Source organism: Haliaeetus leucocephalus, unplaced genomic scaffold (assembly GCF_000737465.1).
Source record: "Haliaeetus leucocephalus isolate CR32 unplaced genomic scaffold, Haliaeetus_leucocephalus-4.0 Scaffold162, whole genome shotgun sequence".
Lineage (NCBI taxonomy): Eukaryota > Metazoa > Chordata > Aves > Accipitriformes > Accipitridae > Haliaeetus > Haliaeetus leucocephalus.
In genome coordinates this window covers 10,415,927-10,429,301 of record NW_010972598.1, presented here as the reverse complement: position 1 = coordinate 10,429,301, position 13,375 = coordinate 10,415,927, and the positions used below count along the sequence as shown (strand labels likewise).

General features: G+C 57.4%; 1 protein-coding gene across 1 annotated transcript in view; it reads left to right on the top strand.

The window, feature by feature from the left end:
• Nucleotides 1-9,496, top strand: part of LOC104828959 (disintegrin and metalloproteinase domain-containing protein 2-like) — a 19,104-nt gene extending 9,608 nt beyond the window's left edge. Inside the window, exons 6-23 of the mRNA XM_010562968.1 lie at nt 97-158; nt 343-421; nt 1,158-1,234; nt 1,345-1,522; nt 2,283-2,348; nt 2,596-2,667; nt 2,816-2,982; nt 3,076-3,157; nt 3,427-3,563; nt 3,824-4,004; nt 4,822-4,911; nt 6,094-6,292; nt 7,249-7,354; nt 7,738-7,921; nt 8,173-8,253; nt 8,728-8,836; nt 9,016-9,169; nt 9,445-9,496. Coding sequence (XP_010561270.1) covers nt 97-158; nt 343-421; nt 1,158-1,234; nt 1,345-1,522; nt 2,283-2,348; nt 2,596-2,667; nt 2,816-2,982; nt 3,076-3,157; nt 3,427-3,563; nt 3,824-4,004; nt 4,822-4,911; nt 6,094-6,292; nt 7,249-7,354; nt 7,738-7,921; nt 8,173-8,253; nt 8,728-8,836; nt 9,016-9,169; nt 9,445-9,496 — 2,076 coding nt within the window. The remainder of the gene's footprint in view (nt 1-96; nt 159-342; nt 422-1,157; nt 1,235-1,344; nt 1,523-2,282; nt 2,349-2,595; nt 2,668-2,815; nt 2,983-3,075; nt 3,158-3,426; nt 3,564-3,823; nt 4,005-4,821; nt 4,912-6,093; nt 6,293-7,248; nt 7,355-7,737; nt 7,922-8,172; nt 8,254-8,727; nt 8,837-9,015; nt 9,170-9,444) is intronic.
• The last annotated feature ends 3,879 nt before the right edge of the window (nt 9,497-13,375 follow it).

The window sequence follows — 13,375 nt, the reverse complement described above, 5'->3', positions numbered from 1 at the left end:
GCCCCGCAGGTAGGTGCGGAGCCCGGGACCCCCCCCCTACCCCGCCCCATGCCCCCGACCCCCGCCGGCCCCTAACGCTGCTCTCCCCGTGGGCAGCACGCCCGGACCTACATCATCCCCATCGAGGGGATCCCCCGCACCGTGCGCCTGCGGCAGCAGTAAGTGGGGAGCAGCAGTAAGTGGGGGGCAGCGGGCAGGCAGCGTGTGTGTCCCCCACCCCCCGGCCCCTCTGCAGCCCCCCGGGGCTGCGCAGGGTGGTGGCCGGGGACCAGGGAGGGCCGCTGCCTCGTGCGGTGGCCACGGTGTTGAATGCAAGGGGGTCACCTCTGGTTTGTACCATAGAGTGTTTTTGCCGGAGGATTTCCGGATCTATACTGATGGCCGAGGGGGGCTTGCGAAATCCGAACTGGCGCATATCGAGGTAATAGTCATGCCCTGCGTGCTGCACCCAATATCCCTGAGGACAGAGCAGCTGTGGGAGCGCTCCAGGAGGAAGGTGCAGAGGAGAGTCCCCTCTGCAGCAGTGCTCTGCAGAGCCTTGCTCTGCCCCAACACGGTGCCAAGCAGGAACTTTCTCAAGGCACCAGACCCATTCCCTGGGACCACAGGTAACCAAGCCCGTGGTGTTCAAAAGTCGATGTGGTTGGTACCGTGTGGAGGAAGGTGGGCAGCAGCCAGCCAGCGGTGTTGCAGAGGGGCAGGGGTGTGGGCTCAGCCTCTAGCTGAAGCAGCAATGCAAGCAATCTTATCTCCCATGATGGAGCTTGTCTTACAGTGTGTGGGCTTGGGCTGTCTTGGGGGGCTGCGGCTGCTGCCAGGCAAATGGCCGCATCACCCAGCCAGCACAGCGTTTGGGAGGACAGCCGTGCTGAGGCCATGCATCAGCTCGCACCCTGCCACAGCGAGGACTGACGTGGGGGCGTAACGGGTTCCCGAGGACGGTAGGGACAAAGACCAGCCGGGGGTCAGTGCAGGTGTCCGTTCGCAGAGGAGGCTGCAGTGCTGTGCTTCTCCCACATGCATTGTGTGTCCATCCTCTGCGGGGACGGGGACCACAGTGCAGGTGGTAGCAAGGTCTGGTGCCTCGCACGCTGCAGTGTTCCCCAGGTCTCTCAGGAGAAGGCACCGAGCCGTTGATACGGCTTTACTCCTTCCAGCGCGACTGCTTCTATGAAGGCTACATCGAGGGTTTCCCTGTTTCACTCGTGGCACTTAGCACCTGCTCCGGCCTGAGGTAAGGCGGTTGCCTTTGCATGGGGGACGGGCGTCACTGCGAGCACTGGGCAGTGTTGATGCCATCCCAAGGAGGAGCCATTCCTGCCGCTCTGCACCTTTGCTTTCCAGTGGGATCCTGCAGCTTGTGAATGCCAGCTATGGGATCAAGCCTCTGGAGGTAGCAGCTGGGTATCAGCATCTTGTGTACCCAATGTGGAATGAAAACATAGAGACTCAGCTGTTCATAGAAAACAGCGCTCTCGCCTGGACTGTGGAGGTGTCACTGAAGCCAGAGGATGCAATAGCAGTGAGTGCACCTCCTGGCTGGGTGGTCTTCAGTGGGATGGCAGTCATAGACCTGGGAAGTTTGTAGCTGAAGGATGCCTCAATTTGTGCAATAGTGTGTTGTTTCAGAGCTTATTTGGTACAGAGGAAGCTAAAGGGCTTCGTAACTCATCTGTGCTAAGGATGAGGTCTTTGCCTGTGATGGGTGGGAGTTGTGAGGGTGGTCTGAGGCTGGGTGAGCAGGAGGGGGGTTTCTTGGCAGCGGTTATCACACAAGAGTCGACCCTGCCTGCTTATTAATGGGGCAGAAGACAGCCAGGCAAGCGGGGACGGCGCATTCCTTTGCTGGAACTTACCCGCTGGGCCAAAGCCACCGTGGTGTGCAGTGCCAGGAAGGCAGTGGTTGCGGCAGGCAGCTGGTGTGTGGTACTGCTGGGCGACTGGGTTGCAGAGCTGTTGCGAATGGGAAGGAGTCAATTCTTTCCTCTGCTCTCTGTTATAAGTTGCTTTTTTTCCCCACTGGTCTGTGGCCTTGCCAAAATGTCTGTTGTAAATATGGCTGGAGTCTGTGGCTGAGGATGTCATGTTGTAGATGATGTAAGGACTGTTTTCCTGGGAGTCTGGGGCTGCTCATCCTACAGCTCCAAATGGCCGTGAAGTGCAGTAACTGACCCTGGACCCAGAGGTCTCCTTTGCAGAGCTGCTACGAACTGCAGAATCTCTGCAGTAATGTGTGCGTGGGGTGTTTTTGTTGTTTAGTTCGCTTTTTGGTTTTCCTATAGAGCAAGCAAGCTGTCCGTAGACCCTCCTGGTATCTGGAAATGCACGCAGTTTTGGACAAATCTTTGGTAAGTCTTTGCATCCTCTCTGCTGTAAATTGTTGCCTCTAGAAAAAAAACTTCTGCATGCAGCAAGTCTGTAGCTACACAAGAATATTGAGGGCAATTTGCACGGGGCTTGAGAGTCTCCACGCAATGGGAACAAACTCCCTTGGGCATGGACAAGAATATGTTGTGGCAGGGACCACAGCCAGTGCTCTCGGAGAGTTTGCCTTGCACGGTGCCCTGACATGCTCTTGTGTTTGTCTCCTTTCAGTTTGACTATATGGGAGCAGACAAGGATGCTGTGACAGCCAAGATAGTGCAGCTTTTCAGCTATGTGAACAGTGTAAGTTGCTTTTGGTTGCATCCTGAACATTTATGGGAAATGTGTGGTAGCAGTATGGATAAGGCCCTGTAGCTAAACAAGTGGGAGGCTGCAGAGCAGCAGGGCTCTGTGGACCAGCCATGGTGTGTGTCTGTCTGTCTGCCTCCAGATGTTTGCTCGCCTCAATCTGACGATAGTACTGTCTTCTCTGGAGCTTTGGACAGAAAAGAACAAAATCCCAACCACGGGAGATGTTGAGGAGTTGCTGCAGAGATTTTTGCAGTGGAAAAATGTGCATCGTGTGTTGCGGCTGCAGGACATAACGTTCCTATTTGTGTAAGATGAGGATGGCTGTGTCAGCGTGGAAACAAAAGGAAGAGGAAGGTGCCATTATACAGTATGGAGGACTGAGTCTGGTCTGTTCCCCAGTTACAGGGAGCAGTCCCATTACATGGGGGCGTCTTCTGCGAAGAAGCTGTGTCTCAAAAACCATGCTGGAGGTGTTGCCTTGGTACGGTACCACTGAGCTGTCTGTCTGTCCCCATAACCTCCCATGCCTGCAGGTAAGGTGGTGAGCGGTGCCTCAGGAGCTAAGCCCCGTGCACAGCCCGAGGCTGAGGAGCTCCCGAGCGAGGCAGCAGAGGTGCCAGGGGGGTGCAGACTGGGTGCCCCCCGGGCTGTTGGTGCAGGAGCCCTCATGCCCACCAGAACCACGAGGGAAGGAGCTCGGGGGTGGCAGTGACAGCAGGCTGAGGCCGGTCCTTGTGTCCCCCCCCGCAGTACCAGAGGGCTATGACGCTGGAGGCATTCGCAGTTGTCATGGCCCGGCTGCTGGGGCTCAGCCTGGGGATGGCGTACGACGATCCAGGGAGCTGTCATTGCGCAGGAGCCACCTGCATAATGCAGGCCAGCTCAGTGTAAGCCTCCCCTTGCCCCCTCGGCACGTGGGTGGGTTTCGGTGTGATGGCACAAGTGGGACAAGCTCTCGCCGGGTGTGCACGGTGCCCGTCTGTGTGACGCTGCCTGTAAGGGGCAGAGCAGGGGCAGACAGCGGGCAGCTCCTGGGGGTGACCGCAGCGCAGAGCAGCTGCCCTGTGTTACCGATGTCTTCTACGGGTGGGAAAGGCCATGCAGCCCCAGACACAGACTGTGGTAACGGCAGCCCTCTGACTTGCAGACACTTGGCCGGTGTGAAAGCCTTCAGCAGCTGCAGCATAAGAGATTTTCAGCATTTTCTTGCCACTGGGGGAGGGCAGTGTCTGCTGAACAGGCCAGCTATGGATACAGCGTATAAAGCTCCCGTGTGCGGCAACAAAGTGGTGGAGCCGGGAGAGGCTTGTGACTGCGGTACCACCGAGGTTAGTTGTGGAGCCTTGGTACAGCAGGAAAGAGCCAAGCCATGTGTCCCAGGTTGGGAAGAACAATCCCAAGAGAGCTGTGAATTGCTCCTGTACCCCCCAGACCTCTGTGCAGGGCAGAGAGAGCCCAAGGCTTTATGAAACCCTAAAGCCATGCAGACGCTTGGATATGCTTGCCACCGTGGCCGGAGCGGCTGTCATAGAGGGACGTTGTGTGGTGTTGGCAACAGATGGATGGAGTGAATTTGTAAGCAGTTGTAGCTGTAAAGAGGGGCTGCCCCAGCCCCTCACTGCAGGGACAATTGTGGGGAGAAACTCTGTGACCGCAGCCTGCCAAAAAGGCAGGGGTGCTGTAGCAGTCCTGTGGTTTGCTGGCAGGGCATAGGCAGAGGTGAAGGCAGCAGGGAAGGTCTGGTAAAGGAGCAGTACTCCTGTTGCAGAGTACTGGGGAGCAATGGGTGAACTTCTCTGTCTTGCTAGAAGCCCGCTGGTTTTGTGGTGTGCACACAGATCTGCAAGCAATCTCTGTCCCTGCAAGTGCTGCCAGCACTGGCAACAGCTCCCCCATGGCCGCAGCCACGTATGATTTTGAGGGCAGAAAATATGGTCTTGCTGTGGGAGCATGGATGGCTGGCAGCAGCCAGCGTGGCAGAGGGCTCTGCCTGGGGACCATGGCTGCCACCATCCACTGGAGAGCCTGGAGATGGCTGCCTTGGATGACAAGGGCTGCTGGAGGGAACAAGCTCTCTGGCTTGTTCCCTTGTCATCCTTGGGAGAAGCGGAACCTTGCCTGACTGTCCCTGCTGGTCACCTCCAGGAATGCCAGCGTGACCCATGCTGCACCATTGGCTGCAAGTTGAGGAGAGGGGTGCAGTGCCTGTCGGGACCGTGCTGTCAGAAATGCAAGGTAAGGTGTGTGGTGGGAGCGGGTTCCCTAGGGATAGAGAGCCGCTGCGCTGGCATCGTTCGCGTACGTGCCTAACATGAAGCGGGAATGTAATGGGACCCAAGGGGGAAACAGGGACTGTGCATCCAGCCAACGGTACTGGCTAGGGCGCTGATGTGGACGGTCAGCAAATGTTGGAAAGTGAAGTGAGCGCTGTGAAGTGCTGGTGCTAGTTAGGTGCCTGTGTCCCGGGAAGGTATTTTTAGGGTGCAGGTACTGTGCCTACTCCCGAAGTCCTGAGATGAAGGAGATGCGGACTTTATGGCTACACGCAAGGCTCGTAGTGGCATCCCCCATTCAGTCTTCCCAGCTGGGCAGTGCAGGCTGCACGGGGCCGGGTGACTCCTGTCAGTGGTGGCACGTCTATCCTCTCACCAAGAGCCACGCAGGCTGCAGGGGAGGGCAGCGGGGCGCAGGAGCGACCTGGGGCCACAGGAGCTGGAACGAAGGCAGAGCGAGCAGAAGTCAGCACATGAGAGTCGTGCCGTGTTGGGCTGTGTGGGTGCCAACCGTGTTGGGGGGGGCTGCAGCTGGAGCTGGGTCTCCAAAGTGCCAGCAGCTTTGGTCTTGCAAATGTACAGAGGGGAAAGGGTGCAAGTGTGGTCAGGAGCCAGAGGAGCTGAGACTTCCCTTTCTGGGGAAGAGCCACTGTGGTGTCTGGAAGGTATGTATTCTACCTATTGTGCAGATCAGGCCAGCTGATGTTACATGGGAGAAGCTTTGGATGTCCTTTTGTTTGTGTCGCTGGTTGATGCAGTTGTTGAAAATGGCAGATAGAGCGGTTGGTCTGAAATCTCTCCCTTATGGGCCTCGATTCCAGGCAGTTGGAAGCTGTGTGGTGGAAGCAGGGGGTGCTGGGTGGCAGCAGGCTTAACAGGAGCCAGCAGTGTGCCTGAAGTGGTCAGGTGGTTGGATGAGATGGTCGGTGTAGGTCCCTTCCAACTGGAAAATAGTCTCTTTTCTCCCCCCTTCTCCCCCCTTCTCCCCCCTTCTCCCCCCTTCTCCCCCCTTCTCCCCCCTTCTCCCCCCTTCTCCCCCCTTCTCCCCCCTTCTCCCCCCTTCTCCCCCCTCTTTCCTCCTAATTCTGTTGTAATCTGTTCTACTGAAATTCTATTCTAATCTAATCTATTTTCTTTCCTCTAGTTTGTGAAAAAAGGCACGTTATGTAGAAGCAGCTCTGAGGATGAGTGCGAGTTGAAGGAATATTGCAACGGCACCTCTGGGGAGTGCACACCCGACCTCTGGGTCATGGATGGGCATCCCTGCAGCAGGAACACTGCCTTCTGCTACCGGGGAGTCTGCCAGACAGCCAACAAGCAGTGTCAGAAGGTCTTTGGACGAGGTAAGGGTGATGGATTGCAGGAGAAGGACTGGCTGTCGTGCGGGGAATGCAAAGACCTGGAAAGGAAGCATTGAAGTGGGAAACCCTGGCAGCCCAACCCATGTGCACAAGTAAAAAGGGACAGGAGGCGCAGAGGAAGGGGAGGAAGCGTGTTGGGTGTCTGTTGGTGTGCTGCTGCGGTGCAGGGTAGTCTGGGGGTGTGTGTAAGGGACAGAGACCCTGTAGCCGGAGTGGAGATGTCAGTGGGAGAAGAGATCTTGTGGAAGTTGATCCAAGCTGGGTGAAAGAGCACATGGCTGAGGGGCTGGTGGAAAATCCCGTGTGAGCACCACAGGAAGGGTGTCCAGGCACAAGGGTGAGCAGCTGGCCTGGCTGTGACTGGAGTAACTGAAGTCAGGGTGGCACAGCGCATCTGCCAGGAGACATAGGGCTGCTTTGGCAGCACGCTGTCAGGTATGATGCACTCGTGCATGTCCTGGACACCTCGAGAAATGGCTCGTAATGAGCGTCTGCCTCGTGAGTGCAGGGTGATATGTGTACATGTGGTGTTGCAGCACTGATGCTGTTCCAGGGAGGCTGGCAATGAAGGAGCAGTGTGTAGTTGGAAGTGGTGGTGGGAGCAGTTGGTGCGGGACACAGCCATGCAGGATGAGGCTTGGCTACCTGTGAGCAATGTCCTTTCCAGCCAGGTGGTTGGTCTCATTCTCTGGGAGGTGACTCCCAGTGCAGAAGGGAGGCAGCTGGATCATCCCACTGAGGCAGGCTGTAGGGAGCACAAAAGCAAGCAGGCTGGGTCTGGGCTCCTGCACAGCCATGGCTCCGAATGCCTGTGAGCATGCAGGTGGCCCTGGGCATCACTGAGTAGCGTGTGTAGTGTGTGGCCTAAGTGGTGATGCCCAACCCTGAGGTGGAGACAGGCTGTTGGACAGACCACGAGTGTCGTTATGTGTTTGCAGGTGCCAAGAACGGGCCCTTGGCCTGCTATGAAGAAATCAACAGCCAAAGGGACAGAATGGGACACTGTGGCTCCAATCGCCACGGTTACCAGCATTGTGCATGGAAGTAAGTGCTGTAGCAGGGATGCTGGGGTGCTCTGGCTGCAGCGTGGTCTGCCATGGAGCGGGGAGCCTGGTCCCACGGCAGGGGAAGAGGCAGAGTGCAGATGGGCTCCCCGGCTCAGCCGCCCATGAGTGGAGAGAAACATGCCGTCCTGGGGCTGGGTGAACAGGGGCACTGGACATGTCCGTGCAGAGCTGGTGAGCACATGGGCTGGGAGGGGGGGATGTGGAAAGGGCCTGTGGTGGACATAAGTGTGCCGTGTCCCTGTGCTGGGAATTGGGCATTTGGGGTCCAGTTTCTAAGCACTCGCTCGGTGTTGGCAACAGAGCTGAAATGGAAGGATGAAGGTGGCTGTTGTCAAGTCTTTGCTCGTGATGCCTTTGCAGGGATCTCCGCTGTGGGAAGCTTGTGTGTGAATATCTGGGCTCCAAGCCCTTTACCAAGGAGAAGGCTGCGGTGATTTATGCTCGGGTGCAGAACACGCTGTGTGTAACATTAGACTACATGAAGCCTCTCATGGAAAGGGACCCCATGCTGGTGAACGATGGCACTGTCTGTGATGACCACAAGGTAAGCGATCCTCCAACGTGTAGCAGCTCCCTTGGGAGAAGGGAGGACTTGTAGAAAGTATTGCTGTCAGCTCCATCCCGCAGGAGTTGGAATAGATGTATGGGTGGTGTGACCCCCTTCAGATGGGGTCTGGCCCGAAGCCTGATGGTCCCTTGTGAGTTCCCAAAAGATCTGCAGCTCTCCTGAGCTGGAGCTGGGTGCGTAACTGCCTGGCTGGCTGACCGGGGGTTGCCTGCATGCTTGTGCTGTAGATCTGCCTGAACCAGCAGTGTGTGCCTGCCACTGTCCTGAACTATAAATGTGAGATGAAGACAAAGTGCCACGATCACGGTGTAAGTCATGGTGCTGCACATTGTTGTTTGTGGTTTGTTCAACTCTCTGGAGATGTGGCTCGCAAAAGTGGCTTCTCGGGTCGTATTTGTGGGGAAGAGCGGTCGAGAGGGGCTTGGTGGTGGAAGTGCCAGACCATCTCTCGAGGCTGCATGCATAGCACCTCCAGCATAGCTTCCTCGTGGAGCCAAGTGGCTCCTCTTTGTAAATCAGCCAAATGGAAAGTGTCCGAGCCTACCGGAGGCTGGAAGTAAGTGATAAGGACAGGGAGAAGGCAGTGCCCTGGGAGGTGACAGCCAGCATTGACCAAGGCAAAGGGCCAGCCGTGGGAGCCCTGGGCGAGTTGTGCCCAGGGAGGCTTTGCCTGGTGTGAGGTGCTCTGACATCTGTGCCCGGTGTCTGGTGAGTGAGGATGTGTGGGCATGATCCTCTGCAGCTGCAGCTATAAATCCTGTCTCTCCCTGTCTGTCATGTAGGTCTGCAATAACCAAGGGAGCTGCCATTGCCATCCTGGCTGGAAACCACCAACTTGCCAGGAGAAAGCCGGGGTGATGGGTGAGGGTAGCAGCAGCCCGTCTGGAGATGGTGAGTGGTGAGGGCAGCGGGTGCTCGGGTTCTCACGGGAAGAGGTGGTTCTGGGTCTGGGGCGACGGAAGCCCATTCCAGCACTGGCTTGCCAGAGCAGAGCTGTGTAGGCAAGTGGCTGGGTCCTGTGGTGTGTCCCAGGATGGGCTCAAAGAGGTTGTTTTGTTTCCTGGGCCTAGATGAAGCAGATGTCAGGAGCAAGGGCTTGCTGAAGTTGTGGCTGCTTCTGACCTTCTGCCTCTTTGTGCCTGTCGCCGTTGGGCTCGTCTTCCTGGTGCTAAGGAGAAGCAGCCTGAGGCACTGTCTCGCCGTGGAGGATTTGGATGAAGACAAGTGAGTCTGTTCTGTGCACCAAAGGGTGTCAAGGTGATGGTGTGTAGGTGACATGGAGGTGGCCGTAGGCAGCAGGAAGGCTGGAGCCCGGACAAGGGCTCTTGCCATGCAGCACGCCGGAGGTGGGAAGAGGAAGCGGGAGCGATGGATGATGAAGGGATGAGGTGGCGGTGCTGCCATGGGGCTGGCAGCAGTGCTGGGAGAAGGTTTTTTGCTCCCTGCAGCTCTAGGCAGCTCTGTGACTGACAGGAGCTGCCTTCCCGGTCCCACTCTAGGTTGAAAGACAAGGATTGTGTCAATGAGGAAAGAGGCATGTCGGATGTGTAGCGGCACAGCAGGGAAGGTCATTGAAATGTAAGTCATTGCCCAAGTGGCGATTGTTTTTTTGTGCTGGGCTTGTGCAGGGGTGCCGGTGGAGCTGGCAGTGGAAATAGGGGAGAGGGAGCCATTGTGTGTGCCTTGACATTGGCAGGGAAGCGGCCTTAGTGTCAGCATCGGTGTAGGGGTCAGGGCACAGCAGGCAGTGTGGTTGTTGGAGTTGCAGGTAGGCGGTGGCAGGGTCTCTGTGGCATGGTGGCTCCCAGATGCCTGCAGATGTGGCCCGTAGAAGCCATGGGAGTCAGAGCGGGTGATTAGGAGGTGGCAGGTGGCCAGATGTCCCGGGCATGTGGCAGCAGACGACAGCCTGGCTGGTGGCGAGTTACCACGAACTCCGAGCAGTGAAGCTTAGAAGGTGCTTGCTGGGAGAAGGTGCGTGAGTGCAATAGGAAAGTAGGGTGGAACAGAGTGGAGTAAAGTAGCATAGAGTGGCATGGAATAGTGGAATTAGTTGGAAGGGACCTGCTGTAGTTGTTGCAGCTTGTGGGGCAAGTCACCATAATGGCTGTTGGTGTGATGCACCAGCAGGCGAGTTCCAGGACGTGTCCCAGCAGTGCCACGTAGAGGCCAGCCGAGGGGGTGTGCGAGTTGGGCGCCATGGCCAGGGTCAGTTTTGAGAAGGATGTTCCCCAAGGCTCAGTATTGGGGTCAGTTCTGTTTAATATCTTTATCAATGATCTGGACGAGGGGATCAAGTGCACCCTCAGTACGGTTGCAGACACCACCAAGTTGGGAGGGAGTGTTGATCTGCTGGAGGGTAGGAAGGCTCTACAGAGGGATCTGGACAGGCTGGATCGATGGGCCGAGGCCAATTGTATGAGGTTCAACAAGACCAAGTGCTGGGTCATGCACTTCGGTCACAAGAACCCCATGCAGTGCTACAGGCTTGGGGAAGAGTGGCTGGAAAGCTGCCCGGCTGAAAAAGATCTGGGGGTGTTGGTTGACAGCCAGCTGAATATGAGCCAGCAGTGTGCCCAGGTGGCCAGGAAGGCCAATAGCATCCTGGCTTGTGTCAGAAATAGTGTGGCCAGCAGGACTAGGGAAGTGATCGTCCCCCTGTACTTCGCACTGCTGAGGCCACATGTCGAATACTGTGTTCAGTTTTGGGCCCCTCACTACAAGAAAGACATTGAGGTGCTGGAGCGTGTCCAAAGAAGAGCAACGAAGCTGGTGAAGGGTCTAGAGAGCAAGTCTTATGCGGAGCAGCTGAGATAACTGGGGTTGTTTAGCCTGGAGAAAAGAATGTGGTAGCGAGGTGGGGGGGTCGGTCTCTTTTCCTAAGTAGCAAGTGATGATAGGATGAGAGGAAACAGCCTTAAGTTGCACCAGGGGAGGTTTAGCTTGGTTATTAGGAATAATTTCTTCACTGAAAAGGTTGTCAAGCATTGGAACAGGCTGCCCAGGGAAGCAGTGGAGTCGCCATCCTTGGATATGTTCAAAAGGCCTGCGATGTGGCACTTAGGGACATGGTTTAGTGGTGGACTTGGCAGTGCTGGTTTAGCAGTTGGACTCGATGATCTTAAGGGTCTTTTCAACCTCAGCGATCCTATGGGTGGGCGGTTTGTCAGGGGGATAGGGGAGGACTGCGGTGGCAGAGAGTGTTGTCCAAGTTGGGGAGTTGTTAGTCTTGGTGCTTATGCAGGGGCGGGCGGCAGCGACGTGCGTTTGGCGAGGATGCGGTGAGGTGGCCCTGGGGGGTGCGGGGTGCCAAGAGGCCCTGTGCGTGGAGGTGCCTGCCCGTGCAAGCAGACTCAGCGGGTGAGGTGCTGAGGGCTGTCCCTGTGGTGGGATCTCTGGAGAGCTAGCTGGGGTGCACGTGGTGGGACCGGTCCCCAGACAGCGTCCATGTCTCTTGGCACGTGAGCCTGGAGAGTGGCAGCAGCATGTGTGGCAAGCTGCCTGGGCAGTCCTGTGCGAAGCAGCCCTTGGGTGGGCAGGGACCTCGGGGTGGTGGTGGCTGGAGGTGGGTGCTGCCCAGAAGTGATGCCTCTGTGGTGTTTCCTCTCTGGCAGCGGGTGCTGGAGCGCAGTCCATGGCGAGCACCGCAGGGAGGACGTTGCAGTGCAGCACGGCGGTGGAGACGTCCACAGCCCCAGGCTTGGGAGCAAAGTGGCCTGCAGCCTATGTCACGATCACTGTAAGCATGTGTAGTGTGTCTCTTGTTGTGGTGTTTGTTGTTCAATGAAAGGTATCTACGATCTCTGAGGAGTTGTGCGATCCCTGAGCGGCACTATGTGCCAGAACTGTGCCTGGACTGGGAGGCCTCTAAATGGGTGGAGGACCCCTAGCTGTGTGCTCTGATGGTGTGGGCAAGGGCTGCTCCTGCCCAGGACACGGCCAGGAGATCCAGCCAGCACTGACTGGCCTGTGCCCAGTGTGATGGCAGTGATTGACAGATTGACTGAGTGAGAGGTGCCTGCCAGCCCTGGCCCTCGTTGGACTTAGAGCTGGTGAGGCAGGAGGGGAGCAGGCCTGGCCACGCGTCAGTCAAGCAACGGAGCAACCACAGAGCCCCCGAGAGCCTGCGTCACCCTCTGTGCCCGAGGAGTACCCATGCTGGGAACCTGCACTCTTATATCACTTGCCATGGATTTCACTGTGGAGGAGTTGCTCCTCACCTCCCACTGACTATGCCCTCCAGGACCTGATGGGACATTGCCTGCCCCATGCCCACCCTGTCCTCCCCTCAGACGCTGCTGTTTGGCATGAGGGACCTGGGAGCTGCCTCTGCATGCCTGGCTCTGGCCTTTATCCAAATAGGATAGGTGGGGCAGGGGGAGAGCAAGGATGTGGCACGGCTTGGTGCTCCCTGGCTCCACTCCTGCACTGGCCCGGCCACCGTGTTCCCATGCAGGGCAGAAGGGGGATGCAGCTACACAGCACTGTGCCCAGCACACCAAACACAGAGCTGTGCCCTGCCAGCCCTGCCCCTGCACACAGAGCTCCCGCTCCTAGCCTGTCTGCCCCACTCTGCTGGCCCTCATGGCCCCCTCCCATCCCCACACTGCGACCCTGGCCCCTACGCTCAGCCACCCTGACCACGGCACCCACCTCTCCTCCTGGCACCACTACTTGTTGAGCCCCAAACCCATGGTGGGTGCTGGGATGCTGTGCTGAGCCCACGGGCTGGTGCCATCCCAGCCTGTGCAGACCGCCTCTCAGCCAGCCAGAGAAGGAAGGAATCCACACAGGCTGGCAGCGCTGACAGCTTCGGTGCAAACAGGACAGACACAAGAACACTCACTCCTGTCCTGACCCTGCAGCTGTGGCTGGTCCATAGAAGCAGGGTCATGCACTGTGCTGCACACTGAGAGCATCTCAGAAGAGCTGGAAAATTGCTACTGAGATCTCAGAGCATCACCTACCTGACCCTGGGGACACCATTTCATCCCACAGGAACCTGGATGCCCTCCTCTCCTTCCTGGGTGGGGACAGTGGCATGAGCTGCTTCCTCGGGTCCCTGCTGGTGGGGGCAGCAGTGGCAGCAGCTGGAGTCGAGGGGTGGGGCACTGGCAGTGGCACTGACCGGGTGATGCTTTCTACCCAGCACATCTGCCCTGGGACCATGGCTTTGCTTGGTGCATTCAGGGATACAAGGACTGGCAACAGTTTTGTCCCTCAGCATCTCTGCCAGCCGGGATGGAAGCACATCTCGTACAACCATGCCAAAACTGCCTGGGGCAAAACACATCTCCACTTGAGGAGCAAAGCGCTTTCTAGGCTGAGGCTACAGGGAGTTTATTAGTCATACAGACAGGCAATGCAGCCCAACACTTCAGAGCATCCTGCCCTGGGAGGCCCCCCGGGGTCTGGTACCACTGTACTGAC